The 13,758-nt window shown below is 37.1% G+C and overlaps 1 protein-coding gene across 1 annotated transcript in view; it reads right to left on the bottom strand.

Annotated features, from left to right (window-relative positions):
• Nucleotides 1-13,758, bottom strand: part of TFAP2D (transcription factor AP-2 delta) — a 61,161-nt gene that overhangs the window by 31,180 nt on the left and 16,223 nt on the right. The window contains exon 6 of the mRNA XM_034990830.1: nt 136-277. Coding sequence (XP_034846721.1) covers nt 136-277 — 142 coding nt within the window. The remainder of the gene's footprint in view (nt 1-135; nt 278-13,758) is intronic.

The raw sequence follows: 13,758 nt of genomic DNA, 5'->3' as shown, positions 1-13,758 counted from the left end.
CTTGTGTAGTACATCTAGCTGCTGAAGCTTGAGACCCTCTGCTTTAGAGAACTGGTACTTTCTAGACTCTTTCCCTCACTCAAAGAAAATGGAAAACCTGAGAGAAGGCATATAGAGACTTCCCATTCTGCTTACTTGGTCGCTAGGATCATCTTTTTTCTTGCTGTCTGTTCTTTCTGTTCCATATGTTGTCTGGCAAGATGTTCTCCTACAGCTTTGGCTGGAAACTCTGTTTCACAAGTGTAGCCAAAATCCCGAGCCAAGTGTAAAGCTTCTCCTGTTGGCAGACAATAAAAGTCAGTTTTCCACAAATGTCTAAACTCAGTAAGAGTAGCACTTTATATTTTCCTCAAGCCTCATCCCTCCTTGTGGTCAGATGGATCATTTTTTCCTATTTATTCTAAATAATCCTAGGGAAAGGACTTTTGGAGTGGGGGTAGAGTAGGATGAGGAGAAATTGAGGAACAGAGAAGCTACTTACCAGGCAGATGTACGTGAAAAACTGAAGCTGAAAACAAGAACAATGATTTAGGAGTTTTGACTTCCCTAGAGGCTTGAGCCCAGTTTAGCTTCTCAGATCCAATACATTAATGCCCGAGGGAAAAAGCTCCATGGGCTTGCCATTCTGTTGTTGATCGACCTACAATCTATCCTTAGTATATTTGAAATATTCAGATAGCTTTCCCAGGGGATCTATCAAAATATTGACAAAGGGTCCAAATAACTTTCCAAAGAACCTGCAACACTTTGGAAAGGGGAGAGCAGTGAATGTTATCAATTTCGTACCATTATGTTTGCAAGGACGCTAGTGTGTGATCATAGTACCAGCATCATCAGGCTTCATAGTAGGCTTCAGTACCTCTTAGCACAGTGCACAATGCTTCATATGTACATTAGTAAAAACACAATGCTTTTTAAGTATAATAAAATCATAAATAACTTTTAGCCTTTCACAAACATCTTAAATCTGAGTAAATTGGTAAGAAGTGAAGTAAAAATGGCTTATCTGCGAAGTAAGGTTTGGCAATATAGTTCAACCTTGAAAACAATAGTAGTTTTAAAGCTCAAGTCAAATTTCACCTGAGCATGAAAACTTAAAAAAAAAAAGCAAGCTCTTATTGCACATATACCGAGCACTTACTTTGCTCAAGGTGCAGTGCTATGTAGGAGTAATGAGGGATATAAAAGGGCTGTCCCTGTTTCTAGGACAATGACAATCATCCCCATAATAGTAGCAAAAAACACCCTAGTAGCACTTTCTAATTTACATTGCAACCTATATGAACACTATCATCTGCTCATGTTTACTGACATTATGTTGCTATTATACATAATAAAGCCATTGTACTACACGTATCACATGAGTGTAACAGATAAAGTGTTTTACAGACATTCCAAGGGGGAGAAGGGGGTCAACATGGGGAATTAGATCAGATAATGTCTTGTGAATTACAGATCAATGATTTCCAACCCCCTCCCTCATTTCAAAGCAGTGGCAGGTTTTTAGTTAAGATTTTCATATTCATGTAGTAGGAAACATCCTTGTTAGCCATCCATTCTAAATAGGAAGAGGACATAACTACATGGAAAGGGTCCCTATATTGATGAGTCTGGGAAGTGCTAGTTATTGAAGGGTCACGGTTTTAGATAAAGCTGCAATGTACAGGAAATATTTTTAAAGTGCTTATTACCAGTAGTTTATCCCCCTAACTGATTAGGAAAGAAAATGTGTGCATATTTGGCAGAAAAAAATGGCACAAAGATTAAAAAAAAAAAAGACATTGTGGGATGCCTGGGTGGCTCAGTCTGTTAAGCATCTGCCTTAGGCTCGGGTCATAATCCCAGGGTCCTGGGATCGAGTCCCACATCAGGCTCCTTGCTCAGCAGGAAGCCTCCTTCTTCCTCTGCCTGCAGTTCTCCCTGCTTGTGCTCTCTCTCTCTGGCAAATGAATAAAATCTTAAAAAAAAAAAGACATCGTAATGCCATATAGGATGGCCACTTTTGCTAGAAAAATGACAGACGGGAGATAATTCAAGACATTTCAAAATTGAGGTATAAAATCTGAAACAGTGGCCATAGCACATGACTGAGGATAAGCTCATGTGATCTTGAGACTACAAGTATCTTGCCCCTAACACAATAACCCGTTCACAGTGTCATCTTCGTACATTATGTTGAGTTATGTATATTGATATATCTGCATATTGCAATATTGTCACCGAAAGATATTTGGGTAACATTTTCACAGACACTATTACATATATATTTGTCCTCCACCGCTTGTGCAGTAGTGGGAGAAGTGAAACGGTGCAAACAGGAGGGTGGCAGCTTGTCTCCTAAATTTTATGCTAAAACCTGATTCTGGCCCATTATATGCAAAGCTCTCACCGTGTGGTAGTTTTTAAAACAGTTTGAATGGAACAGCTGCTATTTACATTTATACTGACAGCCAGATCCTTCCTTCCCTTAGTTCTGTTTACTGCTTTCTCTTGCTTGCAATGTAACATTGTTACTGGATGTACAGCGATGCTACATCAAAAGAAGTGGCAAGTGAAGACACTCTGATACGTAGTTAAAATGTGTGTATCATGCCACAAAAGCTTTGTGTGTGAGGGCCCAAGAATGAATGAATAAATGAATCCATGAATTAAAATACACATGATATCCAGTAAGGAGGACAGATTTGTATTTAAATCCCGTACAGCAGGTATCTTAGAGTCAACGAGTTTAAGAAAAATAGAAATTTTAGGATCAAAAAAGCATGTGAAGGGGTGCCTGGATGGTTCAGTCAGTTAAGCATCGGATTCTTGCTATCCCCTCAGGTCATGATCTCCTGGGTCATGAGATCAAGCCCCACAATGGGGTCACCGCTCAGTGGGGAGTCTGTTTGAGATTCTCTCCCTCTGCCCCTGCCCCACACTTACATGCTTGCACGCACATGCGCTTTCTGTCTCTCAAATAAATAAATCAACCCTTTTAATTTTTTTTTTAAAGCATGTGAATAAGATTCTAGGGGATCTGACTGATTCATGAAGATAAAGATTAATGAGCTTCTCTGTCTTTGTGGTGGGACAAAATTCCCATGTGAACAAGAAGAGGGTGCAGCAACCTGTGGTGGAAGAGTGATTTAGGAAAGGCCGAGAACATTTTTCCTTCTATTTCCATACGGCAAATATTGTTGTGTCACCTCATATCTTTGTGATATGAAGTAGGATGCCCTAGTTCTTTTTTTTTTTTTTTTTTTTAGATTTTATTTATTTGACAGAGAGAGACACAGTGAGAGAGGAAACACAAGCAGGGGGAGTGGAAGAGGGAGAAGCAGGCTTCCCGTGGAGCAGGGAGCCCGATGCGGGGCTCGATCCCAGGACCCTGGGACTGTGACCTGAGGCGAAGGCAGACGCTTAACGACTGAGCCACCCAGGCGCCCCAAGATGCCCTAGTTCTTTGTTTGCAAAATAGGTTTAAGTCATTTTTACATTTTAATGCACTGTGCCACTTGACAAACCGGTACCCTCCCCTCTTTTTTACACAACTGAAGCAATACACTAACTTTAGCATGGATGGCCATTTTATATCATTTCATTTCAAACATATTTTAGAATTAGGATGGATGTTTGGGGGCTAGGGTTATTGCTTGTAGAGGAGTATGTTAAGTGCAAGGCTTTAGGGTCTATAAGCCAAATAGTGCTTACCCCCCTTCCAAAAAAGTAAAAACCCCTAAGAAATATTCATTCTTTTCAATAATAACATCAGTGGTAGGTGACTCTTACTGAGTAACTCTCTCAAAAAGCTAGCAGAAGTAAAATTACAGAATATGAAAATAGCATAAAAAAGAATTTTCTCCCTGATGTCAGGACACTCATTTTTCACACTCAAAAGCAAAAAGTAAACAACTAAGGGGAAAATATTAGGAAAAGTTTAAATGTCCATCACTGATACAGCCTAGAAGTGGAAAGTTAATGGGAAAATGTTTTCTGGATCACCTGTTTTACTGAGTTTCTGGGTTCCTACATTATTTTACAGGAAGAAGATCTAAATGTATTTTTAAGTAGAAATAAATACACCAGATTTTCAACCTTTTATAAGTCATTAAGGATTTTTCCTTCCTTTAGAGTTACTGTATTTTAGGGGAAAATGTACTTCAGACAATTAAAAATCAACATCTAGTACACTAATTTGCACTAAAGGATACTGCTATATTGTTATCACCATATAATTCTTACCAACTCTCAATGTAACAATATTGCCTTAAAAACAATTTGTTTAACTTAGTATTGCAATACCCAATGTTATTAAGTAAAAGCAACAATTCATATGTGTTAACTTCTAGTCACATATCTATGATTTCAATTTTATTTATATGTATGGGAAACTAGCACTTTGAAATCTATCTGTAGGATTATTCCAAGAAGTACCTATTAGAAAGCAGATTTGAGGGGTGCCTGACTGGCTCAGTCAGTAGAGCACCCGACTCTTGATCTTAAGATTGTAAGTTTGAGCCCCACACTGGGTATAGAGATTACTTAAAAATAAAATCTTAAAAAAAAAAGCAAATTTGAGAATATTTTCAAACCTGGATAAGATATTCTATCAACTAAACTGTAATATCAAGCCACAGTAAACCATCGAGCTGAAGGACAAAATTAATATATTATAGGTTTCCCAAACTATTCTGAAAGGAATGCACTCTGTAGCACTCCATATAATAGAGTCTATGATATAAACCATTGCCTTATAATGTGGTAGTTCCCTAGTTTAATGATGATTTTGTTTAGACACAAACACTTTGTTTCTCAAAGCAATAGTTTTGTTCCCCATTCCACACCAGACACTTAGCACAGCACCTGATTCATAATAGGTACTCAGTAAACATCTGTCACATGAAAAAGCTTTCAAAGATCTTATTGGTTAATTGCAACAATAGTCTTGTGAAGACTTCTAAAGAAAATGGTGATAAACTGGAACAAAGAATTGCTAGAAAGAATGAACTATACAGAAAATCCATAAAAATAGAGTCTATCCTTGTATCAGTGGAGGCATTTTATAAAATAGACTATACCTATATTTTTCAGCACTTTCTGCTCCCGTAACCTGGGGTTTTTTGTTTTTGTTTTTAATGTAGGGGTGTCAACCCATAACAATCAATCTCTGGGTATGAGCCTGTTTTGAAGCTCCTGAAGTAATCTCAGGCCAACATTAAGAACTACTGTCCTAAGGTGATGGGAAAGCATTATGTAGGGATTAATTGTACACCTTCATGAAATAAAAGAATTCTGTGGCTTATACAAAAGGAAGGCAGTCACTATAAAGTCAGTTATAAACCATAAAGACCTCTGTCTATCAGGGCTTTTGCATAAAGAATTCTGCCTTATTTGGCTGACATACTATAAACTCTAAAAACAAAACAAAACAAAAAGGAGAGGCACCTGGCTGGCTCAGTTGGTAAAGCATGTGACTCTTGATCTCAGGATCATGAGTTCAAGCCCCACATTGGGCATGGAGTCTACTTAAAATAAATGAATGAATGAATGAATGAATGAATGAATGAATGAATAAATAAATAAATAAATAAAATAAAAACAAAAAACGGAAACGTAATGGTAGAAGGAGAGACAGACAGCACTGTTAAGGAAACGAAGTCATTAGTCTACTGAAAAAGTGTACTTGTACAGAGAGATATAGTGTGAGATGAAGCTTGCTTTTCATACTAGCAGGGAAAAGATGGGTTTTCAAGAAAAAGTGCTGGGACAACTGGGTGGCCATCTGGAAATAAACAAATAAAATTGGATCTATACCATGCATCTAACAACAAAACAAGGTCCAGATGGATCAACAATTTAAACATAAAAAATAGAACCACAAAGTAATTAGAACACAGCAGAATTCTTTTATAGTCTTGGAATAAAAAAGTTTTTAAAATATTACAGTTAAAACTAAAAACCATGATATAAAATATATGAGACATATGATAATACTCATATCAAAAAGTCTGTAAGACATAGACCTAAACAAATAAGCAAACCAACAGAAAACTTGTAACAGCAAACAGACAAACCAAAGCTAGTGGTGGGGAGGCTTTGCAACACAGATCAGAGACATATAGCCAGTTTTCTGTTATATAATGAACACTTATCAACCATTAAGAAAAACATTTAAAAATATCCCATAAGGGCAAAGTAAAAGAATAGACAGAGAAGCTCATTAAATTCTTCTAGGAATACCTAACTCAACCTCCTTCATAACTGAGGTAGCCTTTTTTTTTTTTTTTTTTTTTTTTTTTACCCATCAAATTAGCAAAGATCCAAAAGCTGCATATCTACGGAGTTATTTATGTAAGTGTAAGGTTACTCATTGTAGCACGATATGTAATAGATTGAAAACATTTACATAATATTCAGTAGAGAACTGGTTAAATAAATTATGAGACACTCAAACAAGGGAATATCATGAGTGTTTAAAAGAATGGACAACTTGTAAGCCCTGAGAAAAAAACACTATTATAAGGTGTGAAAAAAAGAACCTGACAGCAGAATAGTGTGTATAGAATACTATAATTTCTTTTAAAAATTAAAAAATCCAATGCATACACACACATATCCTTGGAAGGAAATAGAGACACCATTTGTTTTCTGCCAGGAGGGGAACTGGACAACAAGGGAATAGAGTGCAAAACAGATATTTTACAAGATGCTCTTTTGTAACTTTTAAATTTTCTACCATTTGAATCAATTATCTATATAAAGTTATGTTAATTCAAAAGTAAAATTACTCTCTGACTCCATTCTTAGAGAGATTTAAATCTAAACTCAAATATTTATTGTAAATTAAAACACAAGCTATTCCAAACCTGCCATGGTTATTCAGCAGGATGTAGACATCAATAGGAAGAACTACAGTCTATAATTTTACTAAAATACCTATGGATTTTGATAAATGTAAATCATGGAAATAAAGCAGAAACTGCGTGTTTGAAAAGGACATTAGTCGAGACATATACATTGAAAGACAGAATAATGGAAAGAAGAAAATAAAATCACGAGGGAAGTAATGCAGAGACGTGTGTTTTTAAGTGAGCAGCACAATTTGCAAGAGTGAGCAGTGAGATGGACCAAAGCGGGCAAGGGCAGGCAGGACTCAGCCAAACAGGCTTGGAGACACTTGCCTTTTTGCAATGAGTAAAAGCAGGAATTTAAGGACGCTCCAAGCACACAGTCAGACCCAAAAGCATATGGGTAGTAGCCTATTTCCTCTACCCCTACACGTAAATACCTTTTTCCCCTGAAGATGAATGAAATCATAAGATGCAGATCAGGGGAGTAATATTACAAATGACTTAAGAACACGTCTCCTAAGATGGTGTCTATTTGTCCACAGCATTGTCTGATACAATCTCTCATTCATGGAGATCAATTCTTGAAAATTCTGGTAAGTGCTAGTTCCCAGATATAATATCTAATTGTTATCTAATTACCAATTATCAAAGCAGAGTCTCTCAGAAACTCTTCCATACTTTAGAATAAGAAATTTACAAATAACGTGATACCTTAGTCTGGGGGGGGGTGGGGCGGAAAGCTTTTCCAAGACAGATCTTAAAATGATTCACACAGGCCCTACTAGCATTTACTTTATTGAGCCCAATTCCACCGACAGCTCTGAAATGCAAAAACTGTGCTCAAGACATTGCCCATGACAGAGTGTTTGTATGCAAAAGGGAACACCAGGTTCTCCTAGTGACTGAGCTCTTCCATCTGATTGTCTGACCAAAGTGAGCACCAATTAGAGCTATTATTACAAAGGGCCAATTTATTAGCCTTTTTATGTCACACACAGTTTAAGAAGGAAGCTGGAAACCTTTATCCCGAAGGAGGGACTAACGTGGGAATTTGAGTCTGGAATGGCCAGACTCATGGGATGAAGGTCCTTTCAGACTTACAATCATGCCATGAGTCCCTGAAGACTAGCTTTCAGCTCCAGATTCCCATAGAAACCCACCGTGGTACCACGTGAAGGTAATGAGAATATCCGTTTTCTAAATTTCATGAGAAGAGCATCTAAAGCTGAGCATGCCCTGTGCATGTATTACCACTAATACTTGGCAAAGGACTTTGGTGTTTGAATCCTATGAGTCTCAAGCAGTGAACAATACTTCTTCCTAAAATAAAAAGCCATGGACTAATCACATCAGGAAAACTTGATATACCTATACTCACTCACTATACCTCCTCTCTAGGAAAGAGTTCATTGCCAAGTCAGTTGTCCTTGTCTACATGAGTATATTTAATCCTACATAAGATGTACAAAACAGGGGTGTCTGAGTGGCTCAGTTGTTAAGCATCTGCCTTCGGCTCGGGTCATGATCTCAGGGTCCTGGGATTGAGCCCTGCGTCGGGCTCCCTGCTCCGCGGGAAGCCTGCTTCTCCTTCTCCCACTCCCTCTGCTTGTGTTCCCTCTCTCACTGTCTCTCTCTCTGTCAAATAAATACAATCTTTAAAAAAAAAAAAAGATGTACAAGACAGATGTGGCAGAGTTGAGTGAAGGACCATCAAAGATTTGTCCTTTCTTTACATACTATATAGCGTTGCTGCTAAGAAGACTCTGCCCAGCTAGAGACTACATTTTCTAGTATCCCCCACACCCACCTCTGGAATTGGTTATGGACACATGACTAGTTCTTGGAATGTGAACAGCAGTAAGGTGGGTAAGAAGCTGTGTACTTTTGCCACCATGTCTCTCCTTATTGTGAGTTCAATGAACGGGCTCCTAGGACCTAGAGAAGGGAATAGCTACAGATGGAAGGACTCTGGGTCCTTGATTAAAACCGTGAGAAAAGGCCCCTGGTGAGGAACACCCACCTCAAACTATGCTGAGAAATAAGCTTCTATCATGGTAAGCCACTGAAAATTTGGGAATTAACTCTTATAACAGCTAACATTGTCCTAACCATTACAGATATTATGATCTTTATTTATAAACTAAGACAATGAAGCTGAGTCAGTTTAAGTAACCAGCTCAAAGTCTGACAAAATTTCAACGGTGAATTTATTCAGGACAGGGGAGGTGTACTTGCCTAAGGGAAAATACATTTTGCAAGTGGGACAACTAGGTCATATGAAGTAAGACGTGCAGGGCAAGGTCTGGAAGCTTACATTTTTTGAAACTAAAGAACGAAACAATAGTAATGAGGGATTTAAACTCAAAAAGAGTGAATAGAGATCATATGAGGTATTTGTAAATGGTCCCCTTTCTTTTGCTGGTATATATTCACACCCTTCTCTGCCCCACACTGTTTTGAAATACACACACACACATACACACACACACAGAGGATTTGACCCCCTGTCACAACAAACTGCAAGTCAAGGTATTTATGTTTAAGGACTTCAACGGTGCTTTCAGAACTCCTGGTGTAGCCTCAGAATGTTACATGAGCTTTTGCAAATTCAGCAGAACTGTCCCAGGAAAGCACTCCACTCCAGTGAACAAAACCTCCCTCCAGCAACACTCTGCAACTTTGGCCATCTTGGAAAACCTCAAGTGAGGGGTGGGAGCAATGGGCAGGAATAACTCCATCATTGACTCCTCATGTTTGTTTTAACAACCACCAACTCTGCAAAGGTTGTTCTGGAATAAAATACAGAGAAGACAGCTAACAGAAGGTGCTAATTCATAAATAATAAATACATAGTAAGAGTATTAGAATCAGAACAATAATATTGGCCAAATTCTTTGAATGTTTTCCAAAGATGGAATTATCACCACTATACAAGAGGCTGGGATTATCCCAAGATCTCAGGAAGATACGTGCCTTGGGTTAAACGACTCTAATCCACCATATTTTCCAGAGAGTAACATCTATTTGATGTCATATATAAGCAGAATGAGACAAAAAAGAAGTCACAGCAATATGACTAAAACAAGGGGAAACAAAAAGAACATCAAGTTTATGATAAAGTGGGGAAGAAGTTGTATCAACCATTAGTTATATATCTAAAACCCATTAGATGAAGAAATATGGATAAAAAGGGGGAAATGATCTACTATTACATTCTGAGGACTCTAGATTCAAACATTCATACCTCATTCTAGCTCAAATATGTCTGTTACATGGACCCAAAAAATCCCCACTCTAAATATCTGCCTTACCAAAATGTTCACTTTTCAATCAACTTTGTGAGGTGAAAGAAATCAGTTTCAAGTGAACCACTTCATCCCAGTGGTTACTAAGTACAATGATATTTGTAACAGAAATGTTGTGAATTACTTAAATATAAATTTGCATTAAATAGCCCTCTCCTTTAAATTTCTAAAATAATCCCAAAATAATTACTTTAATATGTTGATTTGAGAACAACGTTAGGATGGCACTATTAATTGAGTGACTCCATTTAAAAGAAATACAGGGGAAAATTATTATAAAACAATTAAAAACAGAATGATGGAAAGCCCAAGGCAAGCATGGAAATTTGGACTACCATAACAAAACTACTGTTATGTCAGTGACAGGGGTAGTTTTTGAAAAACAAATGTTCATTTGCTAATTTCAATCCTCATTATAAAAAGCACCTTGCTGTTCACCAATTGGATCTTTACAAAGGTTATATCACCTCTGCATGGAATGCCTACCAGAGTTTCCACGTACTACTCTTTTATTTTTTGGGATTTTTATCAAAATAGAAACAACTGGCAAGTCTGTATTCAAATCTTCCCCAGAAAAGCCCTGACAAGTACTGTAACATCATGATGAAATTTATTTCTAAGTCTGGTGTATGAGAAATAAAATCAATTAGATACTATCTCACTTATGCTTAAGTCCTATCGCAAAATGGAGGTGGGGTGTGTGATTGAATAGTAATAATATATTGGGCCATCAGGATGTTTGAGAAATAACTCTGTAAGAGTCTCAATTAACAGTCTTAAGAGACATTTAAGATACATCAAAATAAAAAGCTGCACAGCAAAAGAAACAATCAACAAAACTAAAAGGCAACCTACAAAATGGGAGAAGATATTTGCAGATGACATATCTGATAAATTGTTAGTATCCAAAAGATATAAAGAACTTATAAAACTCAAAACCCAAAAAACAAATAATCCAATTTAAAAAATGGGCAGAGGACCTGAGTAGACATTTTTCCAAAGAAGACATCCAGATGACTAACAGATACATGAAAAGATGTTCATCATTACTTACCATCAGGAGTTGCAAATCAAAACCACAGTGAGATACCACCTCACACCTGTCAGAATGGCTAAAATCAACACTAAAAACAACAGGTGTTGGAGAGAACATAGGGGAAAGGGAACATGGGTGTACTGTTGGTGGAAAAGCAAACTAGTGGAACCACTGTGGAAAACAGTATGGGGGTTCCTTAAAAAGTTAAAAATAGAACTGCTCTACCATCCAACAATCATACTACTGGGTATTTACCCTAATTCAAAGGAATACATGCACCCCCATGTTTATAGCAGCCTTATTTACAATAGCCAAGACATGGAAACAGTCCAAGTGTCCATCGATTGATGAATGGATAAAGAAGCTGTGGTATATATACAATGGAATATTATTCAGCCAAAGAAAATAATGAAATCTTGCCATTTGCAATGACATGGATGAGGCTAGCAAGTATAACACTAGGGGAAATAAGTCAGTCAGAGAAAGACAAATACCATATCATTTCACTCATGTGGAATTTAGGAAACAAAACAAATGAGCAAGGGGAAAAAAAGAGAGAGACAAAGCAAGAAACAGATTCTTAACTAGAGAACAAACCAAGGGTTACCAGAGGAGAGGGGGGTGGAGGGACGGGTAAAATGGGTGATGGGGATTAAGGAGTGCAATTGTTGTGATGAGCACCAGGTGATATATGGAATGATTGAATCACTATATTGTACACCTGAAACTAATATTATACTGTATCTTAACTAACTGGAATTAAAATAAAAACTTTAAAAGAAGAGAGCCATTTAAGAGAAGCTAAATTACTAGGTACTGGTATTCAAATATACATATGGGTTATTGCAGAAAATCTAGGAGGTAAAGGGGAGATAGCAATAAAAATGGTAAGAAAAATACTATTCCTTCCCATAAGACCACAGATTTATAAGAAAGTTGATGAACCATTTTTGATGACTAGGAATCTAGTTTTGGAATTTCTGAAAAAATTAATCTGAAATGTTGCTGGCTCTTACAAAATATGTTTGATAAAAGAAGAGAAGTATCACCCAAAGACATGGTCAACTCAAAGTCTTACCAACACCAACTGGTAAATATGGGGAAGTTTTAATTTACCACTTAAAACTATACAAGCAAATAAACCTGAAGGAACTGAATCAGTTCAAAAAGGATCAAGCTTCCAAAAGTACTGAAGAAAAGCATTAACTATGTCAATTTTCCAGGGGCTTGATAAATCAGAATTGAGTCACCATTATTTTGTATACAACCAACATCATCTACAGGATTCCAAAGACTATGAGCCTAATGCAGAAAATGGCATCTTGCTGGCTGGAAAGGAGTCATCAGCTGTCATCACCAACGTAACCAAAATGTAGGAATAAAAATATATAGGAGAGTCCTCAACAATAAAACTGCTCTTCTTGTCATCCAGAAATAAAATAAAGCCTATTTTAATTTAGATGGAATGTCCTTGTTCTTCAAGTATTAGGTTCTCTTCATGTCCTAAGACAACTTCGAGTTTTTTAAACTGTGGGTCATGACTCAGTGTGAGTCTTGAAATGAATTTAGTAGGTTTATCATCAGCATTTAAAAAGAACACAAAAATATGGAATAGAATAAAAATCAGAGAATATACACATGGTAATAAAACTTTTAAGTGTGAGAGAGAGAGACAGAGACAGAGAGAGAGAGAGAAAGTGTACATGTGCATTTGAGGGTTATAATATGTGGGGAGTTAAGGGATGCAAAAGGTCCCTTTGCCTCTAAATGTCTTTTTCTCAGTTCCATCACAGCGTCTGAAATTAAAGAAGATGTATTTCTCTACATCATGAAGATTTGGCTTGGCTACCATAAAAATCAGTAAGAAGATTTGTGAATATACCCTTTTATGTAGGCTCTTCAGCTTCTATTGGCCAGTATTTCACGGACACCACAGAAAAGAGTCTTTCTTAGGGCCTTTAATTTTCACACCAGTTACAAATTTCCTGAGAATTCACAGTCAGTCCATCCTAGGAAGTGAAAAGGATCTCGAGAAATACTTAGACCAATGATCCTTAAACCTCATTATACATCAGAATCACTGGGGATGTTGAAAAAAAGTATAGATGCCTGGGTCATACCCCCCCAAAGATTGAGTTTCAGCTGGTTTAGAGAAGGGGCCCAGGCATTTTTAAATAAACCTCCTGAGTTGATTCTCCTGCAGAGTTGGGAGTCAAGTCTTACCACCCATATGATTCTTAAATCCACCTCATTATATACTGAATAAGTGTTTTGTTCTATTGTTAAATAGTTATAATCATAATTATCTTCTTACTTAAATTGAGCAGGAATCTGTCTCCCTTTAGAATCAACCCCATGTGTCATTTTTTTCTACCTCGTCCTTCCCCCAGTACCCCCAGTCAATATGAGTGGATGACAGGTCAACTTCCTCTGCCATCTGTCAGTTCTCAGTATCAGCACACATAGGCAAACACATCACAAGACATAGAACATAGTAATAGTAACATTTATTAGATGTTTGTGGTCAATAATATTATTGTTGTTATCACTGTTACAAATAGGGAACAAAGCAAAGCAAAGACAA

The sequence above is a fragment of the Mirounga leonina genome, unplaced genomic scaffold, assembly GCF_011800145.1.
Source record: "Mirounga leonina isolate KUSES-001 unplaced genomic scaffold, KU_Mleo_1.0 Mir_53, whole genome shotgun sequence".
Taxonomy (NCBI): Eukaryota; Metazoa; Chordata; class Mammalia; order Carnivora; family Phocidae; genus Mirounga; species Mirounga leonina.
This window is presented reverse-complemented; position numbering and strand designations above follow the sequence as displayed.